This window comes from Seriola dumerili, unplaced genomic scaffold (assembly GCF_002260705.1).
Source record: "Seriola dumerili isolate Sdu_G_001 unplaced genomic scaffold, Sdu_1.0 BDQW01000154.1, whole genome shotgun sequence".
Taxonomy (NCBI): Eukaryota; Metazoa; Chordata; class Actinopteri; order Carangiformes; family Carangidae; genus Seriola; species Seriola dumerili.
In genome coordinates, this window is record NW_019174409.1 from 19,455 (window position 1) to 36,271 (window position 16,817).

Here is a 16,817-nt window from a genome sequence, read left to right on the forward strand (position 1 = left end):
AATAGGCATTAGAAATAGGAATTGTAAAAAGAATTGATAAATGAATGATTAATCCATCAATAAATACTTTACTCATTAAGTAAACCATTTATAAAAGCATTTATTCATTCATTGAATAAATAATAGAATTTAAAAATGGGTATACATCCATAGATTCACTCTTCAATTTCCATTTCCTTTTTCCAGCTGCTTTTCCTATTAGCTAATTGATTAGCGTAGTCATTTAGCCTCTCTGTGACCAATCACAATTGGCCATGGGATGTAGCAAGCTCTCTGATTGGTTTGAGAGTTAACCAGTGGGTTTTCCTGTGACATTCCCTCTGTTGATTTGTTAACTTAAACCACAAGAAGAAACTACGGAAGCCCTCAAAGGCAAGTGAAAGGCAAGGGTTTTTTTTTTTTTGTATAAACAATATTTTTTGGAGAGAAAGGAAAAATTTTTTGCTCTTTTGCTCTTTCTTTCAGGCCTTGTTTATACAGAGGAAAGAAAGCTTGATACACAGATATTATGTGTGTGAACAGATTGAAAATCCGTGTGTAAACGTCTCAAACAAACAAGTTTTGAGACAAACTTTCTGCCAGTCTGAATGAAAATCCACTTGTGTCACTCAGGTGCTTTCAGAAACATGTGATCGCCTGCTGGTGATGACATTTTTGTTTTAAAAGTAAGAGCACGCAGTCTTCTCTGAGCTTTTTTCTTTTTTAAACTTGCCTTTCAGGGCTTCTCTGAGATACAGAAATCCACAAGACTTTTCCAACTGCAGACAGTGATCGGTGCTACACAATCTTACACAAAGATTATGATGGTTCTCCTCCTGATTGATTATTTGTCACTTTCAAAATTGAAAAGTTCGATGTGATGACATGAATTAAAGCTGTTTTTTTTGTTCGTTCTTTTTCCTTGCAGCTCAGTCAGAGTTGATTTGTTCACATCAACCAATTGTAGCCTTGGCTGGTGATGATGTCATTCTACCATGTCGCCTTGAACCTGCCATCAGTGCCAGGACAGTAGAGTGGACTAAACCTGGTTTGGACCCAAAATACATCCATATTCACGAAAAGGGACTGGAGCATTGGATTCAAAATCCTTCTTATAATTTCCGAACACGAGTGTTTGTGGATGAACTGGAACAAGGAAACGTCTCCATGAAAATCTTCAGTGTGAAACTGTCTGATGAAGGAAAATACAGATGTTACATTCACTCAGTTCAGGAAGAAGCTTTCATCCATCTCAGTGTTGGTGAGTCAGACTCTGTGTTGATCGACTGAACTGAACTAACACAAACACAATTTGATACTTAAAGTTACAAAGTGACCTCAAAGTGACCAAAACCTCCTCTCTTATCTCCAGGTTCAGTCTCGTCACTTGTCATAAAGGTTACTGCAAATACAAGTAGAACACTGGTGTTACAGTGTGAGTCTAAAGGCTGGTATCCAGAGCCTGAGCTGTTGTGGCTGGACGGTGAGGGAAAGCTGCTCTCTGCTGGACCTACAGAGACAGTCAGAGGTCCTGATGACCTCTATACTGTCAGCAGTGGAGTGACTGTGGAGAAGAGACACAGCAACAGCTTCACCTGTAGAGTCCAACAGAAGATCATCAACCAGACCAGAGAGACACAGATTCATGTTCCAGGTAGAAATCTTTCAGACTGTCCTGTAAAAAACGAGCCCACAGGTCGTTCGTGCGAAAGGTTATTATGACCCATAGTTAGGTTTTGTTGCTATGTGAATTCCAGTGGCTGTAGTGATGATGACAGGAGCAAAGGGGAAAGTGCCGTGACGTAGCATGAAGAGAGACAAAGTCCACGTCAAGAGGAGGTGGCGGTGGATGGATGAATATGATACAGGAGATCGGTGTTCGATTCCCATGTGAAACCAGTAGTTTATATTGTTTCTATTACCCATGACTGTGTGTTGTCATTATTGTAACCATGACAACAAAGATTTTCTGATGTTGAGGAAGTACTTATTTAACCCAAATCACGATCTTTTCTCAAACCTAACCAAATAGTTTTTGTGCCTAAACCTAATCAAGGCATGACCTGTTATTATAGTAACCACGGCAACGTTCGGTAGGCCGCTCTCGGTACAGTTGTTTTTTAATATGGTAACCATGACAACTGATATCCGGAACGCCTGTCGCTGTAGGGGCACTATTTCAGGAGACACTCCTATGGGTCGTATTAGAGCGTTGAAAAGGTTGTTCAGGTTGGAGGAGTTGTTGACATGTTTATAAAAACCTTTACACTGACTTTGTCTTACTGAAATAGATTTCTATATAAACACCATGCTGCTCTGTTTCATCGTTTCAGGTGGTTTCATCAAGGACCCATCTGAAGATTATCTGGTGATTATTGGGATTCTTATGCTTGGGATCCCTTTTATTCTTTTACTGGTTGTATTTTTGCTGTGCCGTCAATGTAGCTCCAAAATATCTACATCTGATGAAGAAGGACAATCAACACAACTATCTGAACCCACTACAGAGGATTTGACCAGATAATCACCAAATAGAAGAGGCAGAGTTTGTACTGTGCAGCAACAATAAACATTTTCTCTAGTTTCTTTATAACATTTGTGAGCAAATTAGATGTATAATTTGTAAGTCATCTGATTGTAAATATAGTGATCAGGGTTCACATCAAACTAACAGGATGTTGAACAAACTACAGCCTTTGTGAAACTATGAACTGTAGTAAACTCTGGAAAACACCTTGTATCTGTGAACAACAACAATGTCCCCAAATGAAATGTCTGTGGTTGAATCTTCCTGCAGAACTCATGTGATCACCAGCAAGACCTTGTCACATCACACTTGTATTTATTAGAGGAGTAAATTACAAACCACTTTACTGATTCAAATCATTTTGTTCAGTTCAAAGTTCAAAGACAGGTGGTCACTGATAATCAATCATATTTGTATTCAAATGCATTTCAGTTTGTACAACAGTAAGTGAACGCGTCATTGTTCTTACAGCAGCAACCAACGGCACTGATTCAGTCTTCAGTGTTATTCTTTATTTGGATCCCCATTTTCTTCTTCTACAGCGGGGTCCACATAAAATCATTCATTCACAAACAGCACATAAACAAACTGTGGTCGTCCTGTGTGGTTCATGTGTGGAGACAAGACACACAGAGAGTTAGTGCTCAAACACGTCCACTAGAGGTCCCTGTTTCTCTAAAGATAAAAATGCAAACATTTCATTGTGTCAGAACAAAACATGCTGACTGTTGTTTTTAAATGTCATGATTCAAGTTTTCCTGTTTTTGAATGAACATTTTGATGAAACATATACAATTATACTGCATTTGATCATATTATAAATTATTTTTACATCATTAAAATTACTTAGTATTAATAAACCTATAACACTGACATTTCATTGCCCAGTCATTTCCTCAAACCCTTTGTTTCTTCCAATTTAGATGAAAAGAGGAAAGCTATACAAAGATGTTTGGGTAACGCTTTATAAAAGACTCCCAATAAAAACACTCAGACCAGTTTGTTTCAATGCTTCAGACTTTTAATCTTATAGTAGACAAGAAAGAAGAGTTCACTCTGCAGAATAAAGTTGTGCTAAAATCATTCTTTTCATTACACAGTTTGCCTCCTAAAAGACGATCCAGCTCCAGTTTATGTCACTTGTTGCTTTATTCCTTAAGTAGCGTCACAGCGATAGAGAGGAAATATAGAAGTGAAATTGGATATAGAACCTTCAGGTTATATATGAGACTGATACAGATGAGTTTGCAAAGATAAACACAAACACATATGAATGTGTATGGTGGATTCTGACAGGAATCATCAGCCTCTCTTGACACAGATAGATGGGAAATGTACGTTACACCTTTCATCATTCCAGCACTTTTGACCTGTGAACACCAACGACACAGGAGTCAGTCAGTGCTACACAAACCAAAACATGAAACAATGGTTTTGTACTTCATCAAAACTGTGGTAAACCCTAATAAGTTAAAAATCAACATTAAAACCATTTGAATTTGATAAAATTGGATTACTTTCTACCTTTTTTAATAAAAATTCTTTGTCATTTAAACCACTCATACAAAACTGAACAGAAATAGCGTGTATTAACTTACCTCCAAAATTCATTTGCAAACAGCCCTCCCTGCCATGACTGTTACTCGGTTCTCCATGACACCAGTTTGTATAGTGGAAAGGACTGCCATCACTCCAAAACCAAATATTCTCCTAGATAACAGAGTCAAAGAGATTATGAGTTTTAAACAAAGTTATTTTTTATGAAACACCATAAGATAAATGTTGCATAATGATGAATAAAATACCTCTTCTGCGTCAGAGCCTCCAATCCATGTGTCTTTGTACTGATGAGTGGCGGTCAGTATCAGCCACTGAATTTGATGGTAGTCCTGTGTGCTGTGCACCGATGCCAGGTTTGCACCCATGGACCGACAGTTTCTCTACAGTGAATAAAAGACAGAGAGAGAGTGAAGCTGGACACTAGTTCACCTAATGTGCAAGTCAACACAAACAGAATAACCTCAGTGATTACCTCAGCTTTAGCCCAAGTCATGGGGTTTGGAACATAGCGGAAACAGCGACCATTGATCGTAGACCAACCAGCTGAACAAGACGTGGACCTCTTGACCAGGTGACTCTCTGCTGAGGACAAATAAATAATAGTTGGTAATTTTGAGTTTCAAGGTAACATTTCTATTTAGACATTTTTTCTTTTTCTAATGGTAGAAAAAAAAAAACACATATCATTGAGGGATAACATATATCGATGAAGGAGAAGTGGCCCAAAAATTGATCTTTGAGGAACCCCGTGGGCTAATCGTAGGTTAATGTGGAGGTTTTGAAGTTATAAAAGAGAGATAAAGAGGAAAGCTAGTTAGAAACAAGACTTTCTGTAGAGTTTTGTAGGAAATCAATACAGTACATACTCTGTTGGCTTAACTTAATCATTAAGATTCCTTAACAAACTCTTCTGACAAAATAATACTAGGTTTCACTGGATATTAAGATAGATATGTAAAAAAGAAAATAACCACTCTATTAACACCAACTCACATGTTTTTGCTGATACAGTAAAATGTGGCTCTTTGATGTGTCTGATCAGAAACGTCACATTTTAGTCAAAATCTAAAAGAATACTCACTGACCTGTTTGATTTTTCTCAGGTATTTCTCCTGGAAGAGCTGGACATTTTGAAACAGCAGTTATTTACTTGGTTCATCTGTATACATACAAATACATAAAAAATGATCTTTGTCTTTTTTTAACACGTTAATGAAAACTACTTACCTGCAGCTCTGGTCAGTGCCATCATGGCACAAACAAGCAGACACACAGTCAGCATCTTTGTGGTCCGAATCTACAGCAGGTGATAGACACAATACAGATAATTACCTCACACAACCCTTGGTCAAATCACCTCAACCATCATATTAAATGAAGGAAGACGATGAGGTGTGTTTGTAGTGAACCTGCTGCAGAATGATCTTCTCTTCTTTCTTCTCAGCGTCGGCCTGTGGTGGCTTCAGGCTTCCTGTGTGGAGAACAACACTGAGGAAAGAAAGACCAGCTCTTAAATACTCTGACCAACAGGTACAGAAGCAGGAACTGACCACGTAAAGGGACGACACAGAGACAGAAAGTCAAACAACTAACAACAGAATTCCACTGAATTCTCACTGATATTTATCTAGACATGATTATGGCCCAACAACGCCCTTATTGTCAAAGTAAACTTTAAAGTCCTCTAAAGGAAAACATATGTTCACGGCTTTAAAAGTAAATAAGGGATTAATATATTCACAAATCTCTGTAGAAGTGTGTGACAGAACTAAACCAGCCATGACCTTCATCTGATGAAAAGAGAAATAATATTGACTTTGAGGATGGTGCTTTGGTTCCTGAGAAGTCCAGAGATGCCAGTTTCACGCCCTTGGTCCAATGAAGCTTCACTCATCAAGATTTCATTGATCAGATCACTTTGTGTATGTGAAATGGATCACTTGTTTCAAAGGCGTAGGTTTGGTTTTATTAGTTGTAGGGATGTTTTTTGTCAGATGATCACTGTCTTTTTTTTCTCATTCATGTGCAAACGTGTCCACACACATTCACATATAGAGAGTCTGACTCTTATTTTTAATATTTATGTGATAGATTTTCAAAACTAGAATCACCTCCTCGTGGTTGTCTGCCTCCACCACCCACACTAGTGTCAGGTTACATCCCTGTTTGTCCAGAGTCATATCAAATATTAACCATTTGTTTGAACATTTTGTCGTGATTGCTGTGTGAGGTCTTGAGTAATGGCTAAATAGTGTTTTGTGAGGTCACACTGAACTTGGCCTTTGACCTTTGACCACCTGAACATAATCAGTTCATCCTTGAGTCCAAGTGAATGTTTGTGCCAAATTTGAAGAAGTTCCGTCAAGGCGTTATTTAGATATCATGTCCACAAGAATAGGACGGGCAAACGGACAGACGGATATATGGACGGACAACCCTGCCAGCACTTTACAACTGAAATGTAAATATTATATCAACTGATGTTCGGTTGAGAAAGTGACAGTTCATTGGATACACCCAGCTAACATGAATACAGTGTAATTAAACAGTCCAGAGATAAGTGCTACCTTTCAGAAGGTTTTAATGTTCAGTTTTAGATAAGAAGAGAGTGAATATTTCATTAGGTGAATGCAAACATGACTCCACATGAATCATTGCAGTAAGTGTTTCCTTTGCTTCAGAACCTTTGTATATCACTGAAGAAACAACTGGATGTGTTTCTGCTGCCCCCAAGTGGTCAAAAAGGTCCTTGCAGTGTCAAGCTGCCCTGTAAGCTCAGTAATACATCTAATGCTGTATCATCCTCTGTTGTAAAAATTCCCGTGGTGCCACCAGGTGGTGACATGGCTGTACTGCAAGTGCACATATTTTTGAAAATAAGGAAGACCTCCTCACAGCAGCTCCTCTTTACAATTTGAAGGATTTATGTCTAGAGCTATGTCTTCTCAGGAACTCCTCAGATTGAAGTTTAAGAAGCAAAACTGAGCCGTCTCTCACCTCATACCTAAAAACTGAAAATAATCTGCCTGAGACTTGTGATCCTTGAAGATTTTGTGAAATTTCTACAGTTGAACAAAACAAAACTTACTGAAACCCAGAAGATCAATTAGAAATCTGTTAAATGTATCACACTATCTTTTCCCAATACAATACACATTGACCTGTAAAGTTTGAAAACACAAGTCTTGTACCTTCCGTCATTATTGAGGTTTTTGAGATGCAGGAAACATCATACCCATAAAAACACTCACAGACCAACTTGCTTCACTGCTTCACACGAATATGTTTTGTAATCAAAAGCAGACTTTTGAATTTAATCGCACAATCAACCTTACGTTTATCAAATAAACTAAGCAGAAAGGTAGCTGTACCAACATGACTTGCAGAAAATTACTTAGTATTAATAAACCTATAACACTGACATTTCATTGCCCAGTCATTTCCTCAAACCCTTTGTTTCTTCCAATTTAGATGAAAAGAGGAAAGCTATACAAAGATGTTTGGGTAACGCTTTACAAAAGACTCCCCATAAAAACACTCAGACCTGTTTGTTTCAATGCTTCAGACTTTTAATCTTATATTAGACTAGAAAGAAGAGTTCACTCTGCAGAATAAAGTTGTGCTAAAATCATTCTTTTCATTACACAGTTTGCCTCCTAAAAGACGATCCAGCTCCAGTTTATGTCACTTGTTGCTTCATTCCTTAAGTAGCGTTACAGCGATAGAGAGGAAATATAGAAGTGAAATGGGATATAGAGCCTTCAGGTTATATATGAGACTGATACAGGTGAGTTTACAAAGATAAACACAAACACATATGAATGTGTATGGTGGATTCTGACAGGAATCATCTGCCTTTCTTGACACAGATAGATGGGAGATGTACGTTACACTCCACATCATCCCAGCACTTTTGACCTGTGAACATCAAAGACACAGGAGTCAGTCAGTGCTACACAAATCATAACATGAAACAATGGGTTTGTACTTCATCACATCATTGTCACTGTGGAGAGACAGATGGCTGTCAACACAACAAACTGTAAACTGTGGTAAACCCTAATAAGTTAAAAATCAACATTAAAGCCACTTGAATTTGATAAAACCAAAGAATATCTAATTGAAACTGGATTACTTTCTACCTTTTTTTAGCCTTTGTTATTTTAACTCACTCATAAAGAACTGAACAGAAACAATGTGTATTAACTTACCTTCATAATTCATTTGCAAACAGTGCTGCCTGCCGTGAAAGTGACTCGGCTGTCCATGACACCAGTTTGAATAGTGGAAAGGACTGCCATCACTCCAAAACCAAATATTCTCCTAGATAACAGAGTCAAAGAGATTTTGAGTTTTAAACAAAGTTATTTTATATGAAATGCCATAAGATAAATGTTGCATAATGATGAATAAAATACCTCTTGTGCATCAGAGCCTCCAATCCATGTTTCTTTTTGCTGATGAGTGGCGGTCAGTATCAGCCACTGAATTCGATGGTAGTCCTGTGTGCTGTGCACCGATGCCAGGTTTGCACCCATGGACCGACAGTTTCTCTACAGTGAAGAAAGACAGAGAGAGAGTGAAGTTGGATACTAGTTAACCTAATGTGCAAGTCAACACAAACAAAATAACCTCAGTGATTACCTCAGCTTTAGCCCAAGTCATGGGTTTTGGAACATAGCGGAAACAGCGACCACTGAACAGAGACCAACCAGCTGAACAAGACGTGGACCTCTTGACCAGGTGACTCTCTGCTGAGGACAAATAAATAATAGTTGGTAATTTTGAGTTTCAAGTTAACATTTCTGCATTTAGATTTTCTTTTTCAAATGGTAAAAAACAACAACAAAAAACAAATATCACTGAGTAACATACTGTATGTAAATGAAAAAGAAGTGGCCCTAAAATCAATCCCTGAGGAACCCTGAAGGTTATTTTGGAGGTTTTGGAGAAGTTATAAGAGAAAGATAGTAAAATTATTTGGAAACAAGCCTTTCTGCAGAAATCAATACACACACTCTGATGGTCTTTCTTAATCATTAAGATCCCTTATGTTTAATGATAATGTTACCTACTCTGACAGAATGATCCTTGGTTTGACTGGATTGTTATATTTGTAAAAAGAAACCCCTCCATTAACACCATTTAACATGTTTTTGCTTATACAGTAAAATTTAGCTTTCTGATCTGAGTGATCTGTGTGATCAGAAACATCACATTTTAGTTAAAATCTAAAAGAATACTCACTGACCTGTTTGAGTTTTCTCAGGCATGTCTCCTGGAAGAGCTGGACAGTTTGAAATATCAGTTATTTCATTGGTTGATCTGTACACAGACAAAATACAAAAAAATGAATCTTTGTCTTTTTTTAATGCCACACTCAAAACTACTTACCTGCAGCTCTGGTCAGTGCCATCATGGCACAGACAAGCAGACACACAGTCAGCATCTTTGTAGTTGGAGGACAAGAGAAAGAGCAGCTCATAAATATCATTATTTATCTCATCATCTCTCACAAAATGAGGAACAGAGGACACACGAGGCATGAGATAAAGTACAGTCACAACCGCAAAGAGAAGCCTTTGACAAACTTAAAGGTTTGTTCCCATCAGTAATATAAGTGCACATTATACAGTATATACATACTGTATGTATATATATATATATATATGTAATTTTAAACATATACTTGTTGCAGTTCCAAAGCCGTCATGTACCTTGAAATTTCACAATCATTACCTACTGTAAGTAAATAGAAATTTCAACATCTTTATCATTCTGACATCTTTTGTTTATCAATCAATCAATCAATCAATCAATCAATCAATCAATCAATCAATCAATCAATCAATCAATCAATCAATCAATCAATCAATCAATCAATCAATCAATCAATCAATCAATCAATCAATCAATCAATCAATCAATCAATCAATCAATCAATCAATCAATCAATCAATCAATCAATCAATCAATCAATCAATCAATCAATCAATCAATCAATCAATCAATCAATCAATCAATCAATCAATCAATCAATCAATCAATCAATCAATCAATCAATCAATCAATCAATCAATCAATCAATCAATCAATCAATCAATCAATCAATCAATCCATCTTTATATATGATAATATATGAATAAACCTCAATTATATAGCACTTTTCTTTTTAAACAAAGTTATAATAACAAAGAAAAAGGGGAATTAAAAACCAGCATTTACAAACAAATGAAAAACAAACAGATCATAAAACACAGGGTAATGAAATGAAGTTACATGAAAAGATAAATTGTCCATATAATCGAAAAAAATACAACTTTAAGTGCTAAAAATAACAGTAAATGTGCAAGTCAAAATAGACAGCACTAAAAGCCAGGCTAAATAGGTGAAGGCAAATGTAATATATGTACATATACTTAATGTCCTTATACATACAAAATTAAAACAAAAAAATCAAAATCATCAATGAAACCCATTAGAAATTGCATCAATTACATATATTGACTTACATATCTAGCCCAAACAAATATGTATGTAATCCTATATAGTACACATATGTTACATAAATATCTCTCTGTCTTACATATGTCAAAACATGTCATAAACTTATATCTTCATATATATGTATGTATATTTATTATATATTATAATAATATATCCCCTTATAGGAAACATACTGTATTTGGCAACATCATTCTTGAAATAGGGACATATATGTCATATATTATATTTCTATATAAGAGGTATCCACACTCTTAGACTTAGACTCTTAGGCTGGACCTGAGGAACAACCATGAGACAAACTACCAGACGACCTGAGAGACGTACTGGATACATATAAACCAGGTTAGACAAGTAGGTATCCGAGTACAGTATCCTGATTTTTGAGTCTTATCTCTGTGAACAGATTTTACACTCTCTTTTATCTATCTAAAGCATGAGCTCTTTTACATGAGGGGGTGTGAGTGTTATCTTAGGACAGTCTTGAGAAACAGTGAACCCTTCCTTAAATGGAAATGTTCTATTCGAACTACATGTTTCTGCTTTGCAATAGATGCTATCTTAATCCGCTTTAGACGGGAAGTTGTACAACTATCAAATGCTTCGCAGAAGTGGTGTGTACAATACCCTGCAAATCTTTGTGAAGAAATAAAAAAAAGAAAATATACACAGCAGGCTAAAGGACATTAAATATTCTTCTTTAAAAGTGTTTGCATTTTAGCTGCAGAAGCCCAAGATATTTTGGGTAATCACCACGGTGTATTTCTAAATGAGTGAGGAACTTAAATTTAGAGCCTGAAAGTCTTTGAGACAAATCTTAATCCATATAAACTCAAACTGATTAGCAGTTTGAAGGTACATCATGTATAGGTGATTAAAAAACAACATGTGCAGCTACATGGTAGTATGTTGTAAAACACAGTAGCATTGACTATAAGAACAGGAAAACTTTTTTTTTGCCTCGACTTGACTTGCAGATAATATCATCAATAATAAACCCATAAGTGAGACATTTCTCAGAAGCAGCATTCTGACATTCAAGCAAGAACTGTGAAAACGTTGCATCAGAATAAGCATTGACAGGTTTCCTTTGATGCAAAGTCATTCTTGAAGGCTGACTTTGTCTCTTATTTATACTAAATAATTAGTATTATACAATAACCCATGCGTGTGCGTCCATGTCGTCCGACCATGGCCGCACACAGGTGTGTTTATACCTGATCTGAACGGCCACACTCCAGAGGAGGAGTGAAATGTTGGCTACACAAATGGTTGGACACACAAACCCTTGGTGTCTCACAACTTTGATGTCACAGATGAAAATACACAAATGACACCAATATGTTTAATTAGTTTTGTAATCAAAAGCAGACTTTTGAATTTAATCGTACAATCAACCTTCATTTATCAAATAAACTAAGCAGAAAGGTAGCTGTACCAACACGACTTGCAGAAAATTACTTAGTATTAATAAACCTATAACGCTGACATTTCATTTCCCAGTCATTTCCTCAAACCCTTTGTTTTGTCCAATTTAGATGAAAAGAGGAAAGCTATACAAAGATGTTTGGGTAACGCTTTATAAAAGACTCCCCATAAAAACACTCAGACCAGTTTGTTTCAATGCTTCAGACTTTTAATCTTATATTAGACTAGAAAGAAGAGTTCACTCTGCAGAATAAAGTTGTGCTAAAATCATTCTTTTCATTACACAGTTTGCCTCCTAAAAGACGATCCAGCTCCAATTTATGTCACTTGTTGCTTCATTCCTTACATACAAATACATAAAAATTGATCTTTGTCTTTTTTTAACATGTTAATGAAAACTACTTACCTGCAGCTCTGGTCTCCAGTCACTGCGCGCTAATTAGCGTAACCTAATATCATCAACAATCTTTGCATCCGAGCACGATCTGCATCAATCTCCTTTGCTCTCCTCGCATCTCATGACCCATTCTTATTGTTTCCCTTCAGATTATATATGAGACTGATACACGTGAGTTTGCAAAGATAAACACCAACACATATGAATGTGTATGGTGGATTCTGACAGGAATCATCTGCCTTTCTTGACACAGATAGATGGGAGATGTACGTTACACTCCACATCATCCCAGCACTTTTGACCTGTGAACATCAAAGACACAGGAGTCAGTCAGTGCTACACAAATCATAACATGAAACAATGGGTTTGTACTTCATCACATCATTGTCACTGTGGAGAGACAGATGGCTGTCAACACAACAAACTGTAAACTGTGGTAAACCCTAATAAGTTAAAAATCAACATTAAAGCCACTTGAATTTGATAAAACCAAAGAATATCTAATTGAAACTGGATTACTTTCTACCTTTTTTTAGCCTTTGTTATTTTAACTCACTCATAAAGAACTGAACAGAAACAATGTGTATTAACTTACCTTCATAATTCATTTGCAAACAGTGCTGCCTGCCGTGAAAGTGACTCGGCTGTCCATGACACCAGTTTGAATAGTGGAAAGGACTGCCATCACTCCAAAACCAAATATTCTCCTAGATAACAGAGTCAAAGAGATTTTGAGTTTTAAACAAAGTTATTTTATATGAAATGCCATAAGATAAATGTTGCATAATGATGAATAAAATACCTCTTGTGCATCAGAGCCTCCAATCCATGTTTCTTTTTGCTGATGAGTGGTGGTCAGTATCAGGTTCTGAATTTTATGGTAGTCCTGTGTGCTGTGCACCGATGCCAGATTTGCACCCATGGACCGACAGTTTCTCTACAGTGAAGAAAGACAGAGAGAGAGTGAAGTTGGATACTAGTTAACCTAATGTGCAAGTCAACACAAACAAAATAACCTCAGTGATTACCTCAGCTTTAGCCCAAGTCATGGGTTTTGGAACATAGCGGAAACAGCGACCACTGAACAGAGACCAACCAGCTGAACAAGACGTGGACCTCTTGACCAGGTGACTCTCTGCTGAGGACAAATAAATAATAGTTGGTAATTTTGAGTTTCAAGTTAACATTTCTGCATTTAGATTTTCTTTTTCAAATGGTAAAAAACAACAACAAAAAACAAATATCACTGAGTAACATACTGTATGTAAATGAAAAAGAAGTGGCCCTAAAATCAATCCCTGAGGAACCCTGAAGGTTATTTTGGAGGTTTTGGAGAAGTTATAAGAGAAAGATAGTAAAATTATTTGGAAACAAGCCTTTCTGCAGAAATCAATACACACACTCTGATGGTCTTTCTTAATCATTAAGATCCCTTATGTTTAATGATAATGTTACCTACTCTGACAGAATGATCCTTGGTTTGACTGGATTGTTATATTTGTAAAAAGAAACCCCTCCATTAACACCATTTAACATGTTTTTGCTTATACAGTAAAATTTAGCTTTCTGATCTGAGTGATCTGTGTGATCAGAAACATCACATTTTAGTTAAAATCTAAAAGAATACTCACTGACCTGTTTGAGTTTTCTCAGGCATGTCTCCTGGAAGAGCTGGACAGTTTGAAATATCAGTTATTTCATTGGTTGATCTGTACACAGACAAAATACAAAAAAATGAATCTTTGTCTTTTTTTAATGCCACACTCAAAACTACTTACCTGCAGCTCTGGTCAGTGCCATCATGGCACAGACAAGCAGACACACAGTCAGCATCTTTGTAGTTGGAGGACAAGAGAAAGAGCAGCTCATAAATATCATTATTTATCTCATCATCTCTCACAAAATGAGGAACAGAGGACACACGAGGCATGAGATAAAGTACAGTCACAACCGCAAAGAGAAGCCTTTGACAAACTTAAAGGTTTGTTCCCATCAGTAATATAAGTGCACATTATACAGTATATACATACTGTATGTATATATATATATATATATGTAATTTTAAACATATACTTGTTGCAGTTCCAAAGCCGTCATGTACCTTGAAATTTCACAATCATTACCTACTGTAAGTAAATAGAAATTTCAACATCTTTATCATTCTGACATCTTTTGTTTATCAATCAATCAATCAATCAATCAATCAATCAATCAATCAATCAATCAATCAATCAATCAATCTTTATATATGATAATATATGAATAAACCTCAATTATATAGCACTTTTCTTTTTAAACAAAGTTATAATAACAAAGAAAAAGGGGAATTAAAAACCAGCATTTACAAACAAATGAAAAACAAACAGATCATAAAACACAGGGTAATGAAATGAAGTTACATGAAAAGATAAATTGTCCATATAATCGAAAAAAATACAACTTTAAGTGCTAAAAATAACAGTAAATGTGCAAGTCAAAATAGACAGCACTAAAAGCCAGGCTAAATAGGTGAAGGCAAATGTAATATATGTACATATACTTAATGTCCTTATACATACAAAATTAAAACAAAAAAATCAAAATCATCAATGAAACCCATTAGAAATTGCATCAATTACATATATTGACTTACATATCTAGCCCAAACAAATATGTATGTAATCCTATATAGTACACATATGTTACATAAATATCTCTCTGTCTTACATATGTCAAAACATGTCATAAACTTATATCTTCATATATATGTATGTATATTTATTATATATTATAATAATATATCCCCTTATAGGAAACATACTGTATTTGGCAACATCATTCTTGAAATAGGGACATATATGTCATATNATATACTTGTTGCAGTTTCAAAGTCGTCATGTCGTTGAAATTACAAAATCATTACCTACTGTAAGTGCACAGTAATTTCAACATCTTTATCATTATGACATCTTTTGTTTATCAATCAATCAACCCATCTTTATATATGATGATATATGAATAAACCTCATTTATATAGCACTTTTCTTTTTTTAACAAAGTTATAATAATAGAAAGAAAAAGGGGAATTAAAAACCAGCAATTACAAACAAATGAAAAACAAACAGATCATAAAACACAGGGTAATGAAATGAAGTTACATGAAAAGATAAATTGTCCATATACTCGAAAAAAAAATACAACTTTAAGTGCTTAAAATAACAGTAGATGTGCAAGTCAAAATAGACAGCACTAAAAGCCAGGCTAAATCGGTGAAGGCAAATGTAATATATGTACATATACTTAATGTCCTTATACAAACAAAATTAAAACATAAAAATCAAAATCATCAATGAAACCCATTAGAAATTGCATCAATTACATATATTGACTTACACATCTATCCCAAACAAATATGTACGTAATCCTATATAGTACACATATGTTACATCAATATCTCTCTATCTTATATTGTCTTACATATGTCAAAACATGTCATTAACTTATATCTTCATATATGTGTATGTATATTTATTATATATGATAATAATACATCCCCTTATAGGAAACATACTGTATGTGGCAACATCATTCTTGAAATAGGGACATATATGTCATATATTATATTTCTATATAAGAGGTATCCACACTCTTAGACTTAGACTCTTAGGCTGGACCTGAGGAACAACCAAGAGACAAACTACCAGACGACCTGAGAGACGTACTGGATACATATAAACCAGGTTAGACAAGTAGGTATCCGAGTACAGTATCCTGATTTTTGAGTCTTATCTCTGTGAACAGATTTTACACTCTCTTTTATCTATCTAAAGCATGAGCTCTTTTACATGAGGGGGTGTGAGTGTTATCTTAGGACAGTCTTGAGAAACAGTGAACCCTTCCNCTCGAAAAAAAAATACAACTTTAAGTGCTTAAAATAACAGTAGATGTGCAAGTCAAAATAGACAGCACTAAAAGCCAGGCTAAATAGGTGAAGGCAAATGTAATATATGTACATATACTTAATGTCCTTATACATACAAAATTAAAACAAAAAAATCAAAATCATCAATGAAACCCATTAGAAATTGCATCAATTACATATATTGACTTACACATCTATCCCAAACAAATATGTACGTAATCCTATATAGTACACATATGTTACATCAATATCTCTCTATCTTATATTGTCTTACATATGTCAAAACATGTCATTAACTTATATCTTCATATATGTGTATGTATATTTATTATATATGATAATAATACATCCCCTTATAGGAAACATACTGTATGTGGCAACATCATTCTTGAAATAGGGACATATATGTCATATATTATATTTCTATATAAGAGGTATCCACACTCTTAGACTTAGACTCTTAGGCTGGACCTGAGGAACAACCATGAGACAAACTACCAGACGACCTGAGAGACGTACTG

The 16,817-nt window shown here is 35.4% G+C and overlaps 4 protein-coding genes across 7 annotated transcripts; 1 reads left to right on the forward strand and 3 right to left on the reverse strand.

Annotated features, from left to right (window-relative positions):
• The first annotated feature begins 910 nt into the window (after positions 1–910).
• LOC111226306 (butyrophilin subfamily 1 member A1-like) lies at positions 911–3,336 on the forward strand. Its single transcript, XM_022751377.1, has 3 exons — positions 911–1,240; positions 1,352–1,633; positions 2,313–3,336. The coding sequence occupies exons 1-3, from the start codon at positions 1,147–1,149 to the stop codon at positions 2,501–2,503; spliced, it is 567 nt and encodes a 188-aa protein (XP_022607098.1). The 5' UTR covers positions 911–1,146; the 3' UTR covers positions 2,504–3,336.
• Positions 3,337–3,545: 209 nt separating this feature from the next.
• On the reverse strand, positions 3,546–5,661 carry LOC111226301 (ladderlectin-like). Of its 2 annotated transcripts, none has more exons than XM_022751371.1 (7): positions 5,476–5,661; positions 5,294–5,363; positions 5,152–5,187; positions 4,539–4,648; positions 4,312–4,446; positions 4,105–4,216; positions 3,546–3,876 (listed from the first exon to the last, which is right to left on the reverse strand). In XM_022751371.1, exons 2-7 carry the CDS (start codon positions 5,346–5,348, stop codon positions 3,809–3,811), a joined length of 516 nt encoding a protein of 171 aa, XP_022607092.1. In that variant the 5' UTR covers positions 5,349–5,363; positions 5,476–5,661; the 3' UTR covers positions 3,546–3,808. The 2 variants fall into 2 exon arrangements, with proteins under 2 accessions (XP_022607092.1, XP_022607093.1); XM_022751372.1 differs by having other exon boundaries at positions 4,539–4,645; positions 5,476–5,649.
• Positions 5,662–7,619: 1,958 nt separating this feature from the next.
• On the reverse strand, positions 7,620–9,514 carry LOC111226302 (ladderlectin-like). Of its 2 annotated transcripts, none has more exons than XM_022751374.1 (6): positions 9,461–9,514; positions 9,318–9,353; positions 8,711–8,817; positions 8,485–8,619; positions 8,278–8,389; positions 7,620–7,984 (listed from the first exon to the last, which is right to left on the reverse strand). In XM_022751374.1, the coding sequence occupies exons 1-6, from the start codon at positions 9,483–9,485 to the stop codon at positions 7,914–7,916; spliced, it is 486 nt and encodes a 161-aa protein (XP_022607095.1). In that variant the 5' UTR covers positions 9,486–9,514; the 3' UTR covers positions 7,620–7,913. The 2 variants fall into 2 exon arrangements, with proteins under 2 accessions (XP_022607095.1, XP_022607094.1); XM_022751373.1 differs by having other exon boundaries at positions 8,711–8,820.
• Positions 9,515–12,573: 3,059 nt separating this feature from the next.
• LOC111226303 (ladderlectin-like) lies at positions 12,574–14,227 on the reverse strand. Of its 2 annotated transcripts, none has more exons than XM_022751376.1 (6): positions 14,174–14,227; positions 14,031–14,066; positions 13,424–13,530; positions 13,198–13,332; positions 12,991–13,102; positions 12,574–12,697 (listed from the first exon to the last, which is right to left on the reverse strand). In XM_022751376.1, exons 1-6 carry the CDS (start codon positions 14,196–14,198, stop codon positions 12,627–12,629), a joined length of 486 nt encoding a protein of 161 aa, XP_022607097.1. In that variant the 5' UTR covers positions 14,199–14,227; the 3' UTR covers positions 12,574–12,626. The 2 variants fall into 2 exon arrangements, with proteins under 2 accessions (XP_022607097.1, XP_022607096.1); XM_022751375.1 differs by having other exon boundaries at positions 13,424–13,533.
• Between the last annotated feature and the right edge of the window lie 2,590 nt (positions 14,228–16,817).

Excerpts from the sequence above, each read along its gene's own strand:
- LOC111226306 (XM_022751377.1), top strand. The coding sequence starts at position 1,147 with ATGAAAATCTTCAGTGTGAAACTGTCTGATGAAGGAAAATACAGATGT. Across the intron at positions 1,241-1,351 it reads TTTCATCCATCTCAGTGTTG|GTTCAGTCTCGTCACTTGTC; the intron begins GTGAGTCAGACT and ends TCTTATCTCCAG. Across the intron at positions 1,634-2,312 it reads GACACAGATTCATGTTCCAG|GTGGTTTCATCAAGGACCCA; the intron begins GTAGAAATCTTT and ends TCATCGTTTCAG.
- LOC111226302 (XM_022751373.1), bottom strand. The coding sequence starts at position 9,485 with ATGATGGCACTGACCAGAGCTGCAG. Across the intron at positions 9,354-9,460 it reads GGCACTGACCAGAGCTGCAG|CTCTTCCAGGAGACATGCCT; the intron begins GTAAGTAGTTTT and ends CAAACTGTCCAG. Across the intron at positions 8,620-8,710 it reads TGACTTGGGCTAAAGCTGAG|AGAAACTGTCGGTCCATGGG; the intron begins GTAATCACTGAG and ends TCTTCACTGTAG.
- LOC111226301 (XM_022751371.1), bottom strand. The coding sequence starts at position 5,348 with ATGCTGACTGTGTGTCTGCTTGTTTGTGCCATGATGGCACTGACCAGA. Across the intron at positions 5,188-5,293 it reads GGCACTGACCAGAGCTGCAG|CTCTTCCAGGAGAAATACCT; the intron begins GTAAGTAGTTTT and ends CAAAATGTCCAG. Across the intron at positions 3,877-4,104 it reads TTTGCAAATGAATTTTGGAG|GTCAAAAGTGCTGGAATGAT; the intron begins GTAAGTTAATAC and ends TGGTGTTCACAG.
- LOC111226303 (XM_022751375.1), bottom strand. The coding sequence starts at position 14,198 with ATGATGGCACTGACCAGAGCTGCAG. Across the intron at positions 13,534-14,030 it reads GCCTGAGAAAACTCAAACAG|CAGAGAGTCACCTGGTCAAG; the intron begins GTCAGTGAGTAT and ends ATTTGTCCTCAG. Across the intron at positions 12,698-12,990 it reads TTTGCAAATGAATTATGAAG|GTCAAAAGTGCTGGGATGAT; the intron begins GTAAGTTAATAC and ends TGATGTTCACAG.